Source organism: Thalassophryne amazonica, chromosome 8 (genome assembly GCF_902500255.1).
Source record: "Thalassophryne amazonica chromosome 8, fThaAma1.1, whole genome shotgun sequence".
NCBI classification, from domain to species: Eukaryota; Metazoa; Chordata; class Actinopteri; order Batrachoidiformes; family Batrachoididae; genus Thalassophryne; species Thalassophryne amazonica.
Window position 1 is genome coordinate 113,469,804 of NC_047110.1, and position 22,767 is coordinate 113,492,570.

At 39.7% G+C, this 22,767-nt stretch overlaps 1 protein-coding gene across 1 annotated transcript; it reads right to left on the minus strand.

The window, feature by feature from the left end:
• Positions 1–6,001: 6,001 nt before the first annotated feature.
• Positions 6,002–9,532, minus strand: wu:fa25f02 (uncharacterized protein C11orf24). The gene is made up of 2 exons (XM_034177295.1): positions 9,271–9,532; positions 6,002–8,739 (listed from the first exon to the last, which is right to left on the minus strand). Exons 1-2 carry the CDS (start codon positions 9,419–9,421, stop codon positions 7,820–7,822), a joined length of 1,071 nt encoding a protein of 356 aa, XP_034033186.1. The 5' UTR covers positions 9,422–9,532; the 3' UTR covers positions 6,002–7,819.
• Between the last annotated feature and the right edge of the window lie 13,235 nt (positions 9,533–22,767).

Below are 22,767 nucleotides of genomic sequence, written 5' to 3' on the forward strand. Positions count from 1 at the left end.
CAGCCTATACACTAGTTCAAGGCTGGCACTGTAATGTTTCAATTTGAAGAACAATTACTATCTGTCTGAGTAAGACTGCAGGGCGCCTTCCAGGTGCGAAGTGATACAGAATGAATTGACTGAAGAAACGCAGCTGTGCCTTGTATATTGTTTTGTAATATGTCTGTGTGTTAATAAATTCAGGAGCAAAGTGGGCGGGAACTTCAGAGCTGACTGACGGACAGTGACGAGGGGTCATGCTGCTCTCCCTGATCAGGAAATGAAATTCAGTCTCTGGCGTGATCATTCTCTGTGTTTAGTTAACTGAGTTGCTTTTTACAGATTTCAACTCTGACAGTCAACATCAAATTCTTTGATTCCAGTGACCTTGACCTTTGCCAAAGTGAACCCTTTAAAGTGAAATTCTGAGGTCAACCTGCAGCCACAAGTTCATTAAAAATCAACCAAACAGACTGAAAGCAGCAGACTGACAGAGAGACAGACAGACAGAGAGAGACAGGCAGGCAGACAGAGACACAGTGACAGAGACAAAGACACAGACAGGAACAGTCGCACAGAGACAAACATGACTGATCGTTAGCAAATCTGACCACTGAAGAGTTTCAAATAAAAACACACTCGATGATGATGAACATCACTTTAATAAATCCACCGTGAAGGTTCTTTTGCCACTTTGTTTCATGTTCAATAAGCTGCAATTTTGTATAAATGACATTTAAATGACCTGAAGCCAGATCACAGGACGCTGGTGATGATGGACGACTGATTCCATCAAGAAAGTTTCAGCTTTATAATAGGTTTCTCCAAGTAAATAAAATCTAATACTCCTGATTTAAAAGCCAGATTCGAGAGGGTTTTTGTTTTTTAAATCTACTCTGTCCACTCAGCTGCTCTGCCTCCTCAGAGAACTGATTCATTAAACCCTGAAACATGTTTCAGAGTTTATATCTGTGTGATCCAACACCAATCAATGTTCCAATACTAATCAATATCTGTTATTGGCTGCTGCTCCTAACCACTGTTTTTGGGGTTGTAGCCACGAGAGCAGCCATAATTGATTGTCATTTCCTTTACACAGGAACAGGCTCAAACCTCACGTGGCGTGTTCATGTAAAGCACCACGTCGCTTTTAGATTCATTTAAAGAGCCAATCGGCACCTCAGACAATTACGCCGTCATCTCATGACGCACAATTCAATTCAATTCACATTTTTCGAAATAAAACACCAAATGACATGAAAAATAGTGTTTTGATACTGTGCGAACAAAACACAATCAATTTGCTCCAAGGCGCTTTATATTGTAAGGCAAGGCCATACAATAATTACGAAAAAAAAAAAAAACCCATACAATTTCACCCTTTAATCTGGGACACGCCTCCTCACGCATTCAAACTTCACTTATGGTTTGTATTTTAGGGTCATTCCATGCCAAGTCAGCCAGTGGTCCCCACATGACCCCCTCCAAAAAAAAGTGAAAAACACTGCACTTGTTCCCCTGCCAGAGAAATATAAATACCCCAAGTTTTAATGAGCCAGCTCTAATACTTTAAGCACAGGAGCTGTTTCAAAATCGCAGCATTTTTGTTTGTATTTGAAAAAGCACTTTTTGGCCAACTTTGGAGAGCAATATAGCCTAGCCAAATTAAGTGAAACCCCTCAAACTTAGTATCCTAGGCAAAATCATACTGGAAAAGCCATATCTGGCATCAAAACAATGGTATCTGGCTTCATTTTCTATCCAACTGTTCTTAAAAACTGTCAAAAATGGTATTTTTTCTAAAAAAGGTCTTACTTTGAGCATGCACTGTGTCAAAATGGATAAATACCCACACTTCTCTTTACAGGCATAGACTCTCATGAACTAGTTCCAGTGCCAGAATGTTTCAATTTTGCATTTCAGCTTAAATTTTGCTTGCAAGAGAAAAATTGAAGTTACGCAATTTCAATTTTTTCGCAAAAATACCCCATAATTGACCACAAAAATCACCAGGTGAGCAATTGATAAAAAAAAATTGAAATTTCAACCATGCAATTATATGGATGTAAAGATTACATAAATTTCAAGTTTTGGCAAGAAATATTTATATATTTTTAATTTTTCTGAAGTCAATTTTTATGAATACAGATGCAACAACACGATATACAATGTCATGTAATCTAAAAATACTTTCAAGGTTTACCTGAATGATTCAGTTCTTATACTTAATAGTTAAATACACAGTGAAAAAAGTAATATTTCTTACTAATCTTTAAAATGCACACATTGACAAAGTGCTCTTAATCTAATGTATACCAAACAAAGCCATCATGTCCGAAAAGTACGTTCTTGGGTTATTTACGGGAAAACGTGTTTTCTGCAGACACAGCACAGGCAAAAAGGCTAATAGTAAATCAGCTACTGCAATAATATTTGTCATCAGTATGCATGTTATGTGTGCAAAAACCCTGGGAGAAGTGACTCAATTTTGTTCTGATCACTGTCATTCAGACTGTACTTGCAAAATTGTCTTACACAGTCTTTTGATGACATTCATCTTGCAAAGTCAACCCTAGAGCACATTTTGCCTCCATGATTGATGAGAACATGATTAGGGAATGGTCAGAATTCACAGAAATTCTTCGACCTATTTCTGGGAAACCAGCTTGAAATGAGGTTGTTCAGTTAATCCCACCTTCTGGGAAATTCTAGATATAGCCTGACCTTTTTCTGGGAAATTGTCAAAATTATCATTCATTTGGGTACCCTGTGCTGTTGCATCCATCGGCAATACAGTTTTTTGCCAAGTTAAAATAATTGTATAATTATTATAGTTATGTAATAACTATATTCACATTTCTAGCCCATTGATTAAAACCTACCATATAGTCAATGTGTGATTTCATACAATATTGCCTATTGTAAAAAAATAATTAAAATAGAAATATTTCTTGCCCAAACTTGACATTTTGTATATATCATCTTCACATCCATGTAATTGCATGGTTGAAATTTCAATTTTTTAATCAATTGCTCACCTGGTGATTTTTGTGGTGAATTATAGGGTATTTTTGCGAAAAATCGAAATTGCACGATTTCAATTTTTCCCTCACAAGCACAATTTTGGCTGAAATGGAAAAATGAAACATTCTGGTGTTGTAACTGATTCATACGAGTCTATGCCTGTAAGGAGAAGTGTGGGCATTAATCTATTTTGACACAGTGCATGCTCAAAGTCAGACCTCATTTAGAAAAAAAATACCATTTCTGGCAGTTTTTAAAAACAGCTGGATAAAAAATGAAGCCAGATATCGTTGTTTTGATGCCCGATATGGCTTTTCCAGTATGATTTTACCTAAAATGGTAAGTTTGAAGGGTTTCACTTAATTTGGCTAGGCTATATTGCTCTCCAAAGTTGGCCAGAAAGTGCTTTTTTCAAATAAGAAAAATGGTGCGATTTTGAAACTGCTCCTGTGCTTTAAGTATTAGAGCTGGCTCATTAAAGCTTGGGGTATTTCTATTTCTCTGGCAGGGGAACAAGCAGTTTTTTTTTTTTTTTTTTTGGAAGGGGTCATGTGAGGAATTGTTTTAAAATTTGACCCATTTGGCATGGAATGACCCTTTAGAATTTTTTCCTTCTTCTGCCACTGTGGAAAAGTTCAAATCCACAAATGTGGAGGAAACGGTCCTTATTGAAGAGCATCCAAACAAATTCATATCTACAGCGCCACCATGTGGATGCCTCAGTTATCTACAGATTAAAAAAGTTTCATAAGCAGTAAATGCAAAACTAGTTTTCTAAAAACAAAACAAAACAAAAAAAAAAAAAAAAACAAACCGCAGGTGACATGTCAAGTGCACGCACACGTAGATACTTCTGAGTTGCCCTGTAGGGGGCACTAGAGTAAACAGCTTTAAGTCTGTTTCTCTGACAGAAACGAAGAAGACTAAAAACTTAGCTCCTCCTACAGGACAACTGATGAATCTCACACTTCCATGTAAAAAAAAAAAAAAAGTTCAGATGTAGTCTATAATTGAAAAAGATAATGGAAATGATTTGAAATGATCATTTCTAGTGACATTATTTAACTTCCAAATTGCACTTTGTAAATGGTTACTGCATTTAGAAAGAAGAGGTGAATCAAATACTGTTAAAAGAAAAATAAAGCATAACATCAACATCAAATAAAAATCATTTAAAGTCAAACTCAAACGTTCCCCACATTAAACAAACACACTGCAGAAAGAAATTATTATTTTTAAGATACAGCTTTAAATCCATCACATTCATTCATTTAGTCACAATGGCTTCTATGTTTCCAATGGCTTCAACAAACAATGTGCTTCAATAATTATTTGGTCATTTCTGTGTAAACCGCAGAAAATGTGAAATAAAGGACAACAGACATTTCTTCTCCCAGTTCTTCAACAAATTTGAAATGGGGGGGGGGGGGGAAATGATCCCCCCCCCCCTTACCCATAATGCTCACGACACCTAATGTTTATAAAAGTGACCAAAACACTCCCCAAACATAAAAAAAAAAAAAAAAAAAAAAAAAAAAAAAAAACTGTGAAATGCAAATAAAAACAGACGAGTCATCAGACCGGAAGACAAAGTTTGACTACAAGCGACATTATTACAGTAACATCGGGTTTGAGTTTGTTACCGTGACAACATGTTATAAAGTTACTGTTATGAGAAACCTGTAAGATAAAGGTGATAAATAGTGATTCATAAATATTCACATCCTGAGTACTTTTACTGTTCCGAGGAGTACTGAGGTAACCCAGTACTTAAAGAGAAACCTGCAGGATGCACCGGATCAGACTGAGAAGCTGAGTGACGCTTGACCGGCAGGAGGCGGAGCCATTAAAGCACGTACCACAACATGTCACAGGACGTCACTCAGATCACTCACAGCGAGGAGCAGAGGTCAACAACCGGGTCCTGGAGGTCGCCTGACCTGCAGGTCTACCTGCTGCACCTGTTTAATCTGAGGTTTCCTCACTCCTGATTGGCTGAGCACATTTAGCAGTGGGTGGAGCAGAGTGGGTATAGCCCGACAACCGGCCCTGAGTTGGGCCGATACTGGCTTCCCTCTCCTAGCTCGACAACCGGGCCGGCTATGAACTAGGCCAATACTGGCCTCCATCTTGGAGTGAGAGTTCCACTCCTAAACAACCAATAGGAGAGCAGCGCTGGAATCCCCTCACGTGCCAGCCTCATGTTGATGTGGCACGAGCGCTGTTCTCCTATTGGTCATTTAGGAGTGGGAAATGGAGGCTAGTATCCGGTCCAATTCATATTCGTCCGGTTGTCTGGTTAAGAGGGTGAGAAAATGTGGAGCAGGTGACCTCCAGCAGGAGAACTGGCGACCCCTGGTGGTGAGATCAACTTTAACTTTTAGGGTTAGTTTTTGAATTTAGATTTTTTTTTTGTACTATATAAATCACATAAAAGCCCAACAGGGTTACGTTACTATTTATTTATTTGTTTTTTTAGTAGGCGCTGTATCAAACATACATGAAGTCAGAAAAACTGAAGAAACGGAAGACATTTCTATTTTTTAACACTTCAGAATTTCAAGGACGTCTTGAGGGCTGATGACACATCTGCAGAAAGTCTTAACAAAAATTATTCCATATGTAAGTGAGCAGAATTAAGACTTTTCTGACAAAGTGCACATGAAGCTCACTGAAGAAATTCAATTATAGATGAAATGCAAAAAATAAACTGCAAAATAAAGTACCAGGCACATTAGTGGATTTAACTAACAATCCAATATATTCAAAAATACTTTCAGTGTGAACTAAATATTCTAATAATCTGTTATGGCTGTTTTCCCATGATTCACTGCAGCAAACAAACACTGAAAAACAGCCTGAAGTGAATTGAAGTGAAACTCGAGGACACAGTGTGAAATAAGTCTGGACGCATCACTGCAGCGTTCAGACAAACTGTCTCAGTGGCTTCTACACGTCTTCACGTCCAAAGGAAGGAAACCTGCCAGCAACCTTTTTTACCCGGCCCCTGAACGCAGAACAAAAACTCTCCAAAGTCGAGAAAAACAGTCAACGATTCTGATGGTCGCTCAGTACTGAATTCAGTTTTGGTCCATCGTCAGAGATGTGATTTTTTTTTTTGTTTTTTGTCTGCAAGTTAAACTGGTTTCAAAGTGTTGCATCGTGGCAGCGGACTGATCGCTGTGTTAAGGTTGATCAGTCAGGAAGCATCCATTGGTGCCGCATCCGCCTTAATACGGAACCACCACGGATCCTGGATGACAACGACCCAGGCAGACAACCAGTCCACCCCACCTCCTAACCGTGTCACATGAAATGTGGGTGTGTGCTTGACCTCCACAACACAGACACCTGCATGCTGGACAACGACCACAGAAATGCACCACATGGACAAAATGTAGTAGCGGATGTGGCCCCATGATGCACCTGATCCTCCTCAGAGTCTCACTTTAAGTAACCACTTGTCTGACAGAGTGAGACCCAAGAACCCTCTCATTTGTATCTCAACCACGTTTTAATCTAAACCCATGGCTAACAGTGACTACCACGACTCTCTGCATTGGTGTGGATTATTACCAAGCAGCTAGCAAACAACACCAGTAGTCTGTTTCCTCGCTTCAAACTGTGTGGATAAATCCAGTGGTGCTAATGTGAAACTGCAGCAAACAACCTTCAAATGACGCATTTCCATCCCATACGGTGAGAACAGCTACACATGTAAGCAGATGTAGCATCACACGCATCCTGCAGCGTTTCAACAAGTCACGACTCTGGACCTGAGCCATGATGGTGGAAAGTTCTGTCCAAGAATTTTGAGCTTGTCTGCAGCAGTGTGACATTCTGCCGATCGCTGCCATTTCCTGTTTGGCTTCTGACCATTGCTGATTAGCTGACGAGGGGACTGTGACTGTGGACGTTTGCCGTTCGACACCGAGCCGTTTTAAATCTTCACAAAACCCAAAAGTTCAATACATGAAAGGAAAAAGTGACCAAGAATTTATGCCATCAAACTTCCCTTCTGAGTTTCCTGTAAAAGTCGTGGTGATACTTTGGCTAACTTGTAACCGTTCCCACCAGACCTACACACGAGCTCACTAATATACAAAAAACTCCTACGCGACTCTGGAACCTCCGCTGATGGATGGCGGCTTTGGTCATCCATGCTGCAGTTAATCTTTCATTGAGTGCATTAATGAATGACTGAATTTCCATCAAACCGACCACAAACATGGCATGGCGGCTAATCAATTTTGTGCGAAGTTCCCGTCATGTTTGAGAAGCAAAGAGGAAACCCGCCGGCTCACAGGAATGGACAGGATTCTGCAACAGTTGCAGGTTGCGCAGGTGAAAAAAGGCCTGAAGGTGCGTTTGTGTAGTTGCAGGATCTGTCTCATCTTCCAGAACTGGAATCCACAGACACAATACTGGAGTCGCGTGTTAAAATCTGTTTAGCATCAAAAGCGTCAACGCAGAGACGACGGACTCATGAGCTATGATCAACCAGTTCTGAATGTGGTGAGAACATCCAGGTTCAACACGAGACATCCTGATACGTTTTAAACAGACTGTGTTGCAGCAGCTTCTGTAAGTACAAATTCGTGAAGTGTTACCAACACAAACTAGTTTTAAACTTTTTAAGACTGTTGTAGGAATATTGGGATCTTTGTTAGCAATAAGAGAATTAATGATACAAAACAAGCTGTCAAACATTGTTACTGGTCAATGTAGTCAATGTAGTTTATCTTTCCCCCCAAACCACATAACCGTCTGTATGGGGTCAGTAGGTCACCACCCGTCACCAGGTCCGCACGCTCCTTCACACCCCAGAATCCGTGTACATCCCATTAATCAGGTAGTCCACCTGTGTGTAGTCCTTGGTGCGATAGCTTTCGTAAGCCTGTGTTACAAAAATTGCCACGGTAACCAGGAAAAAGAGTAACCCAAAGAGGAGGACAGCCAGTAAGGTAGCAGTGTCCACAAGCTGTTGGGTGAGATCCGCCCCAGTTACCACCACCACAGCGACTTTGGTTTCTGGAGGGACCGGCATAGCGTGGTGACTGGTGGTCGCTGTGGAAGTGTTGGACTGAACGGGCGATGGCGTCAGTGTTGCCGATGAAGATGGGCGTTTTGTTGCTGGAGTAGGCAGTGTTTTGACCGTGATGGTGGTTTGTGTAGGTTTGGCTTCTGTGGTTGTTGTTGAAGATGTCTTTGTGGTTGATGTTGGAGACCTTGTAGATGTGGTGGTCATTGGTGGCAGTGGGGGCGTGGCAGCCGTTGGTGGCAGGGCAGTGCCCGTGGCGGCCGTCGATGGCTGTGGGGGCGCAGCGGTCGTCAGTGGCGGCAGAGTGGTGGTAGAAGTCACTTTTGTAAGAGTATTGTTTGTTTGTAATTTCTTATCTGGCTCGGTGGTCGTGACGGTTTGATGTACAGCCACTGCGGTTACGATTCGTAGAGCTGGAACTTGAGTGTTTGGTAAAATGAATGATGAGTTTGAAAGAGTTTCGTTTCCTGTAGACAGGCTTGATTCAGTTCGGCCAGTGGCATTTGAGGACTCATTCAGCTCGTGGACAATGGGGTTTTCTGGAATGGGTAACGTTGGACTGGAAGACTGGTTCTGCAGATGGTCATCCAGATTAACGTTGGTGGTGTGAAGGTCTGACGTGGTGAATAAGTTGTTCTGTGGTGGGTCTGTCGAATCGGAATGTGTTGCATTTTCAGTGACACTTCCTGGAATACCTGAACAAAGGCCACAATATTCAATAAAGATCAAAAGTCTTTACAAAAATTCATGAAATTACACTTCAGGAATAATCCACAGAGACGGACAACAACTCTGAAACTTGAAACTGAAACTCAGAAATAACCTTGCTGACCTCTAAGAGGTTTGGTCAATATTTTCATCAAGAAGAAGAAGGCATAACACTTTGTTCCGAAGGGAACCTGAACATGGAGTCTGCATGATGTTTTTTTTTTGTTTTGTTTTATTTTTTAAGAATAGAAGTGGGTCATTTTTCAACATTTAAACCATTTTCTAAAAAAAAATAAAAAAAACTACCACAGACACACAGGTACATTAATATGTTAATACCAGAGGATTGTACATCCTCGGTGACAGTTCCCGTTCGCACCATCTGAGGCCTCGTCAGACACGTACCCTCAGAGTGCGCACCGAGGTAACGGCTGTTATTAAAGTCCTGTAAAAACTGTAATTTTAGGATATTTATGGAGTAATTTTGAACCCTCAGACTAAATCCTGACTGTACTTACATCCACCGGAGCAGTTCCCCCGCGTTACGTTGAGCTCTGGCCCGGCACTGGGCGGTCCTGGCGGCCTTTTGTCTGCTGAGGAGAGACCTGAAGAGAGGAAGAGCATGCCGAGACCAAGTAACGGACTCAGCAGCGAGGGGTATGGGGACATGGTGGGCTAGAGGGCGCTGCACTCACATAAATGTCCAGTAAACTCAGACACATAAGGAGATGAACAGGGAGGCGATATCTAGTTTCTGCACCTACAAAACACAAAAACCAACATCAGTTAGAAGTAACATTTTTTATCTTAGATGTAAAAAAAAGTCCCGAGGCCCACTGGTACCCCATGTACAGCTCGGTGGACTGGGACGACAGAGATGAAGTTCAAGGACACAGACAGGCAGCCTGATCAGGAATCAAACCCAAGTCCAAATCCTTAAACCACCCCCACCCCCCCCACCGATCCATCTTCAGCTATTAACGTTTAATTTTTCACTTCACTTTCCTGTATATTTTAACTCGCCACAAAAAAATCACAATCAGCCCAAATAGGAAAAGAAAGAAGTCCAAGAAGTCTTAGCTGCTTTCTAAGTTTTAGAGTCATCTCAGAGGTGAGCAGGAAGACTGTTTGTGAAAGAACCCTTCAGCTATTCATAAACAACCAAACATAAGTCTGAATGGAAAAAAACAAAAACAAAAACCTTTTAGACAGATGACGGCACAATCCAAACCAACTGCAATGACTGACTGCCATCTAGTGGTCAAACAGGACCAGCAGCAGCCTTACTACCATCCAGCATGTCCCAGGGGACCCACAGGAACTGCCCAGCATGTCCCGGAAACCCACGTGAGAATTCTGTAGAAACCTTTATGCATTTTAATATTAAATAGAATGTGATGATGCTGGCACAGTTTGCTGCTGCAAATGAATGAATAAATAACTATATAAATAGCCTTTCCTATAACTTATGGCAATGGCCCATTTTGCACGGTAGCAGAACTCCAATTACCACAAAATTTCAGGGTACATTCCACTGATAAAGACATTATGCAAGTATTAAATATATGACCAGATTCAATATTTTTAATTAAGTTATTAATCCTTTGGTCAATAAAACAGGCCTAAAACTTACTTTTTTTTTTATAAATCAGTGGTTTTCAAACTGTGAGGCACCCTCCCCATGGGGGTGCCAGAGTTCTTCAGGGGGAGCAAGGGATGGGTATCGAGAACCGGTTCTTTTAGAGAATCATTAAAAAATTATTCGATCCACCAACATCAATCGCCTTTTGCTTAACAATTCCGTATATCAGTCCTTCAGAGCGACCGTTGCTTTATCGGGAAGATGATCATTTCTTTGCAATGATTACAGACCCTGCAGCGGGTCTGTAATAAACTGCTTCTGCACCGGCTGTTCTTGAAGCAACGAAGCAGTGCTCCAACCCACTGCTTCACTGGTTCATTGCTTCGCTGCTTTTCAGAAAGAGCAAGTCCGCTTCTTAAAGTGTCCCTGCCACGAAATGACGTTTTTACATATTCTTGAAGAATAAAAAAAAAGCTTTTTCCACGTCTTTGGTTTTTACCATAAAATTACACTGAACAAGGATTTAGATGTTTCGTTACTTATCTGAGAATTTGAATTTTCCCGCCTCTGAGTTGACCTACTTTTTCACTGCGACGGCTGTGACGTCATTCGAGTAGATGTGTCGCAGCGCCGCGCTGTTTACCAAAAGGGAGACATGGACAGCGAAGGTATAGTGCGCGATTATAGCGAAGATTTAAGTGACATATCGATTGTTTTTGAAGAAGATGAGGAAGTTTCTGATGAAGATATTAACGGTGTAAATAATGAGCGGCTCCAGACCGTGTATGTTCCAGCTGAACGTGACAGAAAGAGGATGAAGCTCAGCTGTCAGCTGACAGCAGCAGCGTTTAGGAGGATGACACAGAATGGTTTGTTCACTCACCACTTTCTTATAAAAGATCATTTATTCCTGGCATGGTGTTTGTGTATGAAAAAATTATTTCAGCAGCACAGCGTGCTTAAATTCAGGAGTTTGTTCTAAAATCACTGAAAATAAAGTTTCTGTACATTCTGTATTTAATCATTATAAGTCAGTTTCTTGTGATTGCTAATTCTTCACTTTTTATTCAAAGCAAATGATTGCAAATCTTTATCTGAAAAGCTGTAGACCCAAATGGGATGGGGGGAAAAGATTTCTAAATAAAAGAAAATTTTACTTCTATATCTGTTGTCAAATTTTATCAGGCATAATATTGTAGAAAAATGTTTATGCTAAATGGAGACTTTCCTGTCTAAAATACACATACAGAGCATCTGTAATCATAAATCATATCACATCTAATCTACTTTGAATGAACAGACATCTGAACAAAAAACAGGCTGTTCAGTTTACATGCATATGTATATTTGGAAAAACACAAAAATGTCAATGTTCTGGTTTTTTTTCAGATGCTCATGTGAACACAGCCATCTGAAAGGAAATGCTTTTGACAAAAACTACAGATTGTTTATGTTTATTTACTATGTATTCATGATCAAGGATCCAGTGACAAATTTATATATATTTACTTTAAGACTCAAAATGTTGTTGACATAGAAAACCTGTAAAGCCTACTTTTAGTACACAGAAATTCACAGGAGGTATTGATAAGAGAATAAATAAGGAATCGGATCGATAGCCTAAGCAGAATCGATAGATAAAATCTTATCAATATCCATCCCTGTAAAGTTGAATTAATTTTATTTGTTAAATGTGTTAGTTATGCCAAAGACATTTAAAAAAACAGAGATGTTTAAACGTTTTTTTTAAAAACCAATGTTTAAAATATGACAAAAGGGGAAAATAGGAGATTAGAAAGTTCTTTAAAAACACATTTAAAATGTTTGAAAGGGTTGTAAAATGTGTGAAAGAATAGAAAGTTTTTTAAAAACACGTTTTTAAATCTTTACAAAGGCTGTAAAATGTGTAAATGCATAGACAGTTCCTTAAAAATGCACAAATAAGACCTGCACAGATGGGAACATGCCGATTTGGCATGAATGTTCTTCATAAATCAGTGTTTGAGGAAAAAGTGCAGGCCACTTGAAAATCCATTTTTACCAAATTGGAGCAAGTTTAACTTTTGACTCCTGTACAAACTGAAATTGACCTTGCTGTTTTTACCCCATAACATTCAGTCACAGATAGCCCAAACTATACCTTTTGGAATCTTTGTGATCAGACACATAATGTGGTATAGCTTTCAATATGATAGGGCATTTTTAGATTTTGACCCGTGTAATTCTTCATTGACTCCTACCTGGCCGCCATATTGGATTTTCAAGTGGCCCGCAGTTTTTCCTCAAACACTGATTTATGTAGAACATCATGCCAAATCTGATGCTTGTATCACCAAGTGAAGGATTCTTTCAGTTATCTGCTACACTATAGGTTATTATACCCTTTCAGGGTTCTCCCCAGAAATGTTTAGTATTGTGGTGCCGTTAACAAATATCACCCGAGTTTTGTGAGTCATTTTGACTGGTTTTCAGATGCATTGAAAGCAAGAATAAGACATAAATGACACTTATGCTGTAACATCAAAGTTCTTTTTTGCATGTTTCTGTCTAAGTTAATAAAATAAATATACGGAAAAGTTTAAAAACACATTAATATTTGATGGACATAACATTTGCTCTCTTCAAAAATGACACTGTACTGTATGAGGCAGAATTTTTCTGTCATGTTGATAGTTTTTTTTTTTTCATTACATTTTTGAGTGTGACTGCATACTTTTTAAAAACAATATAACCCCTAATTGTCTGAACCTAAACTGATTTGATTGTCAAATCAAAATCAAATTTATTGGCAATTAAGTTTTCACATACAAGTAATTCGATCTGGTGTCATTGGTCATAAACAACAATAAAAAGAAAACGAAAAAATACTTCTGTAAGAAGGAACTGGAAGTCGTAAAGAAGTAAATCTTTTTTAAAGATGAAACCCTGGACGAAAAACTTACTGAATCAGTTTTTCACACTTTACTGTTTCACTGAGGCTGTGTGGTGAAGATGATCATTGATTAAAATTGCTTTGCTGCTTTTTTCCAGCATGTCTGCTGTTCCTCCTCTCTCTCTGTTTGTGAGGGAACGAGAGACTCGTCACTCTCACAGTCTTTGCGGCTTATTTGAGAAAACTTTGGAAACATGAAGGCTTTCAGCTGTAAAATAAAGCCTACAAATACATTTCTGAATGTATCAGGAGCTAGGTAGACAGAAGGAGCTCTTTTTATTGGAAGACTTTGACAGAGTTTTTGTTCTTTCGCTGAGAGACGCTGTGCTCTCTCACTCTGAACTGCAGCTCTGTGAGCTCAGCTCGGCTCACAGCTGCCAGAGGAGCGAGCAGGCAGAAAGTCAGTTCAGCACAAACAGCCTGGCTGCATTAAGCTGGGCTTACACTGTGTGAGTTTTGGCCCTTTTTCGGCCAATTTTTCACTCATGTGCGAGAATTTTTTGGATCATAGCCGAGTTCAGCTTAATCGCGCGTTGTGCATCGTGTAGTATACATGGGTAACAAGCTGCGTTTAACATCTCATGACCACCTCCCGATCGGCAATCGTATTATCGGACTGAAAATCAAAATCTGTTTGATATTCTGGTCGGCCGTCGTGAGAGTATCCCGCTGCTGAAGCAGCACTACAATGGTCTCTTCGCTCGCATTGTGCTGCATGTGCACACACCGGAGAGAGCATAAACAGTGATCATCTCTTTGGGAGAGCAGCTTCTGTTTCTTTTTTCCCCATTATTCTTCAACTTAAAGTCTTGTATTTTTTTTTTTTTTAACTTTGATGTCTCCCATCGAGAGTTTTTGTAAAATAAGAAATGTAAATAAAGTTTGAAAAAAAAAAAGAAATAAAAAGCATCTGTTTACATTTTGCTTCTGGAAACACGAGTCGACGGTGGTTTTTGAACGTACAATGTGAGCAGTCAGATCGCATCAGAGCATCGGGCCCGTACAGTGTGAGAACATAAATCGTGTGCTCTGAGCTTTTACACCCTGCAGTTTTGTGGCACAGTTTGAGCTGGAGCCAAGTACGACGATTGAAAATATCGTACAGTGTCTGCCCAGCTTTAGAAACTACTGAGAGCAGGGCACAGTATACAGCACTTTGATAACCATATAATGGCACAATGCCGCTTGTTCCATTGTCTGGGGAGAACTCTGACTTTACCGATGTTGCTGATCAATTCCTATAGATTTTTTTTTATATATAGATTTAGACAAAATATTTACACAATTCATTTGACAATGGTAAAAAAGTCAGGCTGTGCGTCATGTGTGCAGATGAGGTTTATATTCAGTCCTACTGCCCGTGTGTGCGTTTCGAGTCCTGTAGTGGAGGGCAAATGGAGAGTGAGCCAAATGCGTCACCAAGGCCACTGAAAAGCCTTCTGGAGGAAAACAGCCGGGCATTTTTGACCTTAGAAGGGTAAAACTGGAAGTCCAAAATAACCTTATTGTCCAAAACACATTGATCACATGGAATAAGATTAAAGCCAGCTTTAAACCTTCAAAAACATTTTCACTCTGGGCTCCCATAAGGAGGAACCTAGATTTCTCAGGCCCTCCTGTCAAGATTCAGTGTTTAAACTCTGGCAGGAGAGAGGTCTGGATCAGCTTTCCAAACTTTATGAAGGAAGAACAATGGAGTCCTTTGAGGGCTTAAAAAGTAAATACTCCTCTACAGTCTCAGTTTTACTGATACCTACAATTAAGACATTACATACCAAAAATAATCAGGCGCCAAATGAGTGTTTCATAGAAAATATCCTTAAAAAACCCATGCCGAAAAAAATTCATCTCTCATGTCTATGCGACTTTAAGCCTAAACATCAATTACTCTACTGATCACATCCGCAAGCAGTGGCAGAGTGACATAAACTGCCAGATAGCTGATGATACCTGGGCAACAATTATAAAAATACACTTAGGCACTCCGAGTAGTAATACTGATCGAGAGAGTTAATTTAAAATATACATAGACTTATTGGACACCAATACTGAGGGCCAAGCTTGGCCTGGGACCCACAAATGCCATAAATGTGACAGGGAAGTGGGTACATAGGTCTATATGTTTGGGGAATGTATAACAAATACAAAGGTTTTGGGGATAAGTGAAGAACGAAGTTGCTGCCCTGGTTGATATGATTTGGAACTGTAACCCCCTGCAATGTATCCTAGCAGCTAAACAGTCAATACAAGGAACTCTAGACACTAATTCGATATGATGTACATGGCGAGGAAGACAATTCTCAATTTCTGGCTTTCCACGGATGTACCCACACTAGATGACTGGTATAAGGAAGTGCTGCGAATACTACTTTGGAAAAACTGACTTTCACCCTTCATGACAACATTAAGGCCTTTGCCAAGAAATGGAAACCACTCATGGAGAACGTGGACCCCAGCTAGGACTGAAATATGTTTATTTAATTGACAACATGGGGAATGGAATCCGGCCATTATAATGACCGCAGAGTTCTGTGTGAATCTTGCTTTGTAGATCCCTCCCTTCCCCCCTTCTAAATTTTTATTTTATGATTTCTGTTCGGTGGACTGCTGTGCTTTGTTTCTTTGTTTGAAAAATGTTCAGAATGGTTCTATAATATGTTGAACTGAAATAGATACATGCTGTTGGAACCTCAATAAAAGAAAAAAAAATGCATAACTACTTTTAAAATGTGGTTTAGGAGTGTATAAGAATAAAAGAAACAATAAAGATATTGAAATTGTGTGTATGCTGTCGGGGGGGAGCACAGCTATTCATTTGTTTCTTGGGGGGGGGGGGGGGGGAGTCACTCTCTCAACTAATTTCACACACCTATTTTAAATCATCTCATCATGATGATTCTAATTAGTTGTCTTTCAGCTGCCAACATTTCATTCAGTCGTTGTAGCAGATACACTACAGATAGCTTTACGAACGATGCAACTCCCGTTTTACCTGGAGAAAACAAACACACACACACTCCTCGCTAAGAGGTCTCCATCAATAGTACTAATCAGAATATTAGTAATGTGTAATAACAGTGCAGTCATTTAGAACTCATTTAAGATTAGAGCTCGACGTGGTCAAATAGCGCCCTACGCCGGTCAGCCCTCTAAGTAAACGCATGTGTTTGAAGTCGAGGGCCTGCAGCGTTTTTGAACACGGCTCTGGCAGCGACGCTGCCCAACAGATACACAAAACGTTCAAAGGTCGCTGCGCGCACCAACGTGGAGGAGTCACCGGTTCAGCTGTTTTGTCGACTCTGACTCGGATGCTGAAGCTCCAAAACCTGAATATACCTCACACGCTTCAACGCGACCAGTGAGCTTTAGCTGCAGCGGTACCTCAGGACAGTAAAGCACACTGAACCCTGTCCCTGCATTCTTCTTCATCATCAGTGTTCCTCTAAAACATATATGATTTTCATAAAATGTTTGATTCTGTTTTGGAGGCTGGAAAATTGCACAAAACATGCAGAACATCATCACCAGCCTGTGCATAGCAGGGATAGGATCTCAGAGTCCTTCTCGGTGATGTTTTCTGGCTCTGACACGGTTCAGTGCCCACATGGACTGGGTGCTGGGTCAGGCTGTGGAAACCAGGAACTCGGTGCCTTTGTTAGTGATGAAAGACTTACTTCCCTAAAGCTTGCAATGTGGGGGGAAGCAGCGGTGCTCAATTGGTTCAATGCGGAAGGTTCCTGGTTCAAACCCCAACCCTACTCATTCACCATGTAATGTGGAGTTGCGTCGGTAAGTGCCAAATCAACATGCAGATCCGCCTCAGCGACCCTGATTGAGGTGGAGACGCAACCACAAGGTGGCGCTGTGCAGCTCCCAGCAAGCACAAACAGTAGTTGTAAGTGGAGACCCACCACCAGTTTTGCCACAGTTACTTTGAAAAAGTAATCTGATTACTCAATTGTAAAAGTAACTAAGTTAGATTACTAGTTACTTTTTTAGTTACTTTCCCTACCTGCCAACAACAACAACCCTCTACTACCTCAACATGACAATGATACTTGTTTTGCCAAAACTCACTCTTTCTTGACCTCATATTTAACTGTTGACAGCACTGTAACAGTAAAACTTGCAATTTCTAACCTACATTGTATAAATATAACTTAAATTCTTTCTAACATTTTTCTAACATTTAAATTCTCTCTAAACATTTTACTTGTCGAATTATTATTATATTATATTATTATTATTATTATAAGTAGTATTAGTAGTTGTAGTAAAAAATGCTTCAAAACTGGACCTTTAATCTAGGGTTGTTGTGGGGGGGCACATTCTTGCCCCACGCCCCCATTCCATCTGGATTCGCCCACGTTTGAGCACAAAGAATGGATAACATTTATTTATGCAGAAAACATGACCAGATTTACAAGTAAGAAAGTTTTATTGCGTTTTCACATCATGTGGTCCTCAGAAAGAGTTTAGGTGCATTTGAGTGGGAAATAGTGTAGTTGTTGACGCGTCGCGGAGGATCAGCTGTTTTTAACGAGCAGATACGGAGCAGCTCAGCTCAGAATTCTAAATGGAGAAAACAAGCATAACAATGTCTTTGTAAAGCTCAGTGCAGGTGTGCTGTTGTCACCGTGCTTTAGGAGGTGAGGACGAGCTGCTGCAGAAAACCACAGATGAAAAGCTCACAGCTCGCTTAAAGTGGGCAGTTCAGTCAAACCCCGACCCCCTGCCCACGGACCAAAATTAATGCTGCTATCGACCCACAATGCAAAAATAATAGTAACACACAGTGACTTGGAGAAGTAACTTTAATCTGATTACTGATTTGGAAAGATTAATGCGTTAGATTACTCGTTACTAAAAAAAGTGGTCAGATTAGAGTAACGCGTTTCTTAGTAACGCGTTACCGGTATCACTGCCCACCACACTTCCTTTAAATATGTAAAGCTGCAATAATCCGTCTAAAATTTCATTTTATACTGACTGCTGCAAATTAATGTCTTAATAGTGAACAGCATTTACTTATTAACGAAGCAAAGTTGTCACAGCTTTCTTGATCCAGTTTTACAAATCAAAAAAAATTGGATAATTTGGGGAGAATATAACGTTGTTTCTCCCATTTTATACAACCCCAATTCCAATGAAGTTGGGACGTTGTGTAAAATGTAAATATAACAGAATTCAATGATTTTCAAATCCTCTTCAACCTACATTCAATTGAATACACCACAAAGACAAGATATTTAATGTTCAAACTGATAAACTTTATTGTTTTTGTCCAAATATTTGCTCATTTTGAAATGGATGCCTGCAACACGTTTCAAAAAAGCTGGGACAGTGGTATGTTTCCCATTGTGTTACATCACCTTTCCTTCTAACAACACTCAATAAGCGTTTGGGAACTGAGGACACTAATTGTTGAAGCTTTGTAGGTGGAATTCTTTCCCATTCTTGCTTGATGTACGACTTCAGTTGTTCAACAGTCCGGGGTCTCTGTGTTGTATTTTGTGGATCATAATGTGCCACACATTTTCAATGGGCGACAGGTCTGGACTGCAGGCAGGCCAGTGTAGTACCCGCACTCTTACTACGAAGCCACGCTGTTGTAACACGTGCACAATGTGGCTTGGCATTGTCTTGCTGAAATAAGCAGGGACGTCCCTGAAAAAGACGTTGCTTGGATGGCAGCATGTGTTGCTCCAAAACCTGGATGTACCTTTCAGCATTGATGGTGCCATCACAGATGTGTAAGTTGCCCATGTCATGGGCACTAACACACCCCCATACCATCACAGATGCTGGCTTTTGAACTTTGTGCTGTAACAATCTGGATGGTCTTTTTCCTCTTTTGTCCAGAGGAAGAGACGTCCATGATTTCCAAAAACAATTGAAATGTGACTCATCAGACCACAGCACACTTGCGTCTGTCCATTTCAAATGAGCTCGGGCCCGAGAAGGCAGCGGCGTTTTCTGGATGTTGTTGTGTTGACTTTCATTGCATGGTAGAGTTTTAGCTTTTGAATCCAAGTGATCTCTTGCAATTGGAATGAGAGTTTACCTAGTAGTCAGTACTATAGAAGGTATGGTATGCCAATAAAATAACATGTACATGTTAGATTTGTACTATTTAGTAGGTTATCCATGTACACTAAATTAAGAAACAAAGGGTTGTTACTTCAGTGTACTTTAAAAAAAAAAAAAGAACAAGTCTTCAGGTGGGTCATCGATGGCAGGATCAACTGGAAAGCACATATTCAACATAGTCAAAAGAAAGTATCAAAAAGTACGGCAATATTAAGCAGGGCAAAGCACATTCTTGATGGTAAATCACTACATACTCTGTATTGCACATTGATTGCACCTTACTTGACTTGATGCAAGTATGGGGCAATACCTACAAAACTACAGCACAACCATTATTCAACCTTCAAAAAAGGGTATTAAGAATAATTCATAATGCAGGTTATCAGGATCATACCAATCCACTGTTTATTACATCACATTTTAAAACTCCGTGACATGATTTCATTTAAGGCTGTTTAATTGATGTATAAAGTAAAATAAATAAATACGCGTAAATTAAGCAAGTACCTCTCAGCATTCAAGGATATTTTATGCAACAAGAAGGAATATATAATTTAAGGGGTTTGTATCGTTTTAAAAATTGCGGGCGCAAGGATGACCAGGAAATGCTTCTGTGTCTCTATTTGTGGCCAAAAATTGGAATAAGCTACTGAGAAACTCCAACATGTCCAAATATCAATCAGTTTAAATATTTATACAAATAAATGTGTTCGACAGATGTGTATCTGATGGAAAACGTTGAATTGTGTTGTATGATGAATGTGCTTACTTTAAATTCTTACTATTGAATGTTCTGGGGTAACTAGCTTACTAAATATTGTGATTGTCCTCTTGCTTGATCAGTGGCCAACGGATGATTTCCACCACAGTTAATGGTTTATTACTGGCCCGTTACTATATTGCGTTATTGCTACTGGATGCTGAATCATATCACCCCATCCAAACGGGGCAAAATGATGGTTAGGTACACTGTTTGTTAGTTTATTGACGTTTCTACAGTGATGATGTTGAGAATGTAGACATTAAATTCGATTAACAGGGGGGAATAATGATAGAATTTTCTGTTTATTGTCAATATTATCAATATTAATGTCTTTGTCTTTATTTTGATGTCTTTACTTTGATGAACTGCCTTTCATCTTGTTTTGATTGTTTTCATATATACATATATGCATGTGTAAGAGTTCATGCACCATTATTCTTCTAAATAATCACTCATTAAAACAGTAATACAAACTGAACTGTTGAAGTAACATTTGTTCTTTTGCTTAATGAATGCTCAGACTGTTTTGCTAAAGCTATGTTTTTGTCCAGCACAGATTAATACTTGGCCTTGAGCAGAGAATAACACAGCCTATACACTAGTTCAAGGCTGGCACTGTAATGTTTCAATTTGAAGAACAATTACTATCTGTCTGAGTAAGACTGCAGGGCGCCTTCCAGGTGCGAAGTGATACAGAATGAATTGACTGAAGAAACGCAGCTGTGCCTTGTATATTGTTTTGTAATATGTCTGTGTGTTAATAAATTCAGGAGCAAAGTGGGCGGGAACTTCAGAGCTGACTGACGGACAGTGACGAGGGGTCATGCTGCTCTCCCTGATCAGGAAATGAAATTCAGTCTCTGGCGTGATCATTCTCTGTGTTTAGTTAACTGAGTTGCTTTTTACAGATTTCAACTCTGACAGTCAACATCAAATTCTTTGATTCCAGTGACCTTGACCTTTGCCAAAGTGAACCCTTTAAAGTGAAATTCTGAGGTCAACCTGCAGCCACAAGTTCATTAAAAATCAACCAAACAGACTGAAAGCAGCAGACTGACAGAGAGACAGACAGACAGAGAGAGACAGGCAGGCAGACAGAGACACAGTGACAGAGACAAAGACACAGACAGGAACAGTCGCACAGAGACAAACATGACTGATCGTTAGCAAATCTGACCACTGAAGAGTTTCAAAAAAACACACTCGATGATGAACATCACTTTAATAAATCCACCGTGAAGGTTCTTTTGCCACTTTGTTTCATGTTCAATAAGCTGCAATTTTGTATAAATGACATTTAAATGACCTGAAGCCAGATCACAGGACGCTGGTGATGATGGACGACTGATTCCATCAAGAAAGTTTCAGCTTTATAGGTTTCTCCAAGTAAATAAAATCTAATACTCCTGATTTAAAAGCCAGATTCGAGAGGGTTTTTGTTTTTAAATCTACTCTGTCCACTCAGCTGCTCTGCCTCCTCAGAGAACTGATTCATTAAACCCTGAAACATGTTTCAGAGTTTATATCTGTGTGATCCAACACCAATCAATGTTCCAATACTAATCAATATGTTATTGGCTGGCTCCTAACCACTGTTTTTGGGGTAGCCACGAGAGCAGCCATAATTGATTGTCATTTCCTTTACACAGGAACAGGCTCAAACCTCACGTGGCGTGTTCAGTAAAGCACCACGTCGCTTTTAGATTCATTTAAAGAGCCAATCGGCACCTCAGACAATTACGCCGTCATCTCATGACGCACAATTCAATTCAATTCACATTTTTCGAAATAAAACACCAAATGACATGAAAAATAGTGTTTTGATACTGTGCGAACAAAACACAATCAATTTGCTCCAAGGCGCTTTATATTGTAAGGCAAGGCCATACAATAATTACGAAAAAAAAAAAAACCCATACAATTTCACCCTTTAATCTGGGACACGCCTCCTCACGCATTCAAACTTCACTTATGGTTTGTATTTTAGGGTCATTCCATGCCAAGTCAGCCATGGTCCCACATGACCCCCTCCAAAAAAAAGTGAAAAAAACACTGCATTGTTCCCCTGCCAGAGAAATATAAATACCCCAAGTTTTAATGAGCCAGCTCTAATACTTAAGCACAGGAGCTGTTTCAAAATCGCAGCATTTTTGTTTGTATTGAAAAGCACTTTTTGGCCAACTTTGGAGAGCAATATAGCCTAGCCAAATTAAGTGAAACCCCTCAAACTTAGTATCCTAGGCAAAATCATACTGGAAAAGCATATCTGGCATCAAAGACATGGTATCTGCTTCATTTTCTATCCACTGTTCTTAAAAACTGTCAAAAATGGTAGTTTTTCTAAAAAGGTCTTACTTTGAGCATGCACTGTGTCAAAATGGATAAATACCCACACTTCTCTTTACAGGCATAGACTCTCATGAACTAGTTCCAGTGCCAGAAATGTTTCAATTTTGCATTTCAGCTTAAATTTTACTTGCAAGAGAAAAATTGAAGTTACACAATTTCCATTTTTCGCAAAAAATACCCATAATTGACCACAAAAATCACCAGGTGAGCAATTGATTAAAAAAAATTGAAATTTCAACCATGCAATTATATGAATGTAAAGATTACATAAATTTCAAGTTTTGGCAAGAAATATTTAT

Coding starts and splice junctions, on each gene's coding strand:
- wu:fa25f02 (XM_034177295.1), bottom strand. CDS start 9,421: ATGTCCCCATACCCCTCGCTGCTGAGTCCGTTACTTGGTCTCGGCATG. Junction 8,740..9,270: donor GGGGAACTGCTCCGGTGGAT/GTAAGTACAGTC, acceptor GCCTTTGTTCAG/GTATTCCAGGAAGTGTCACT.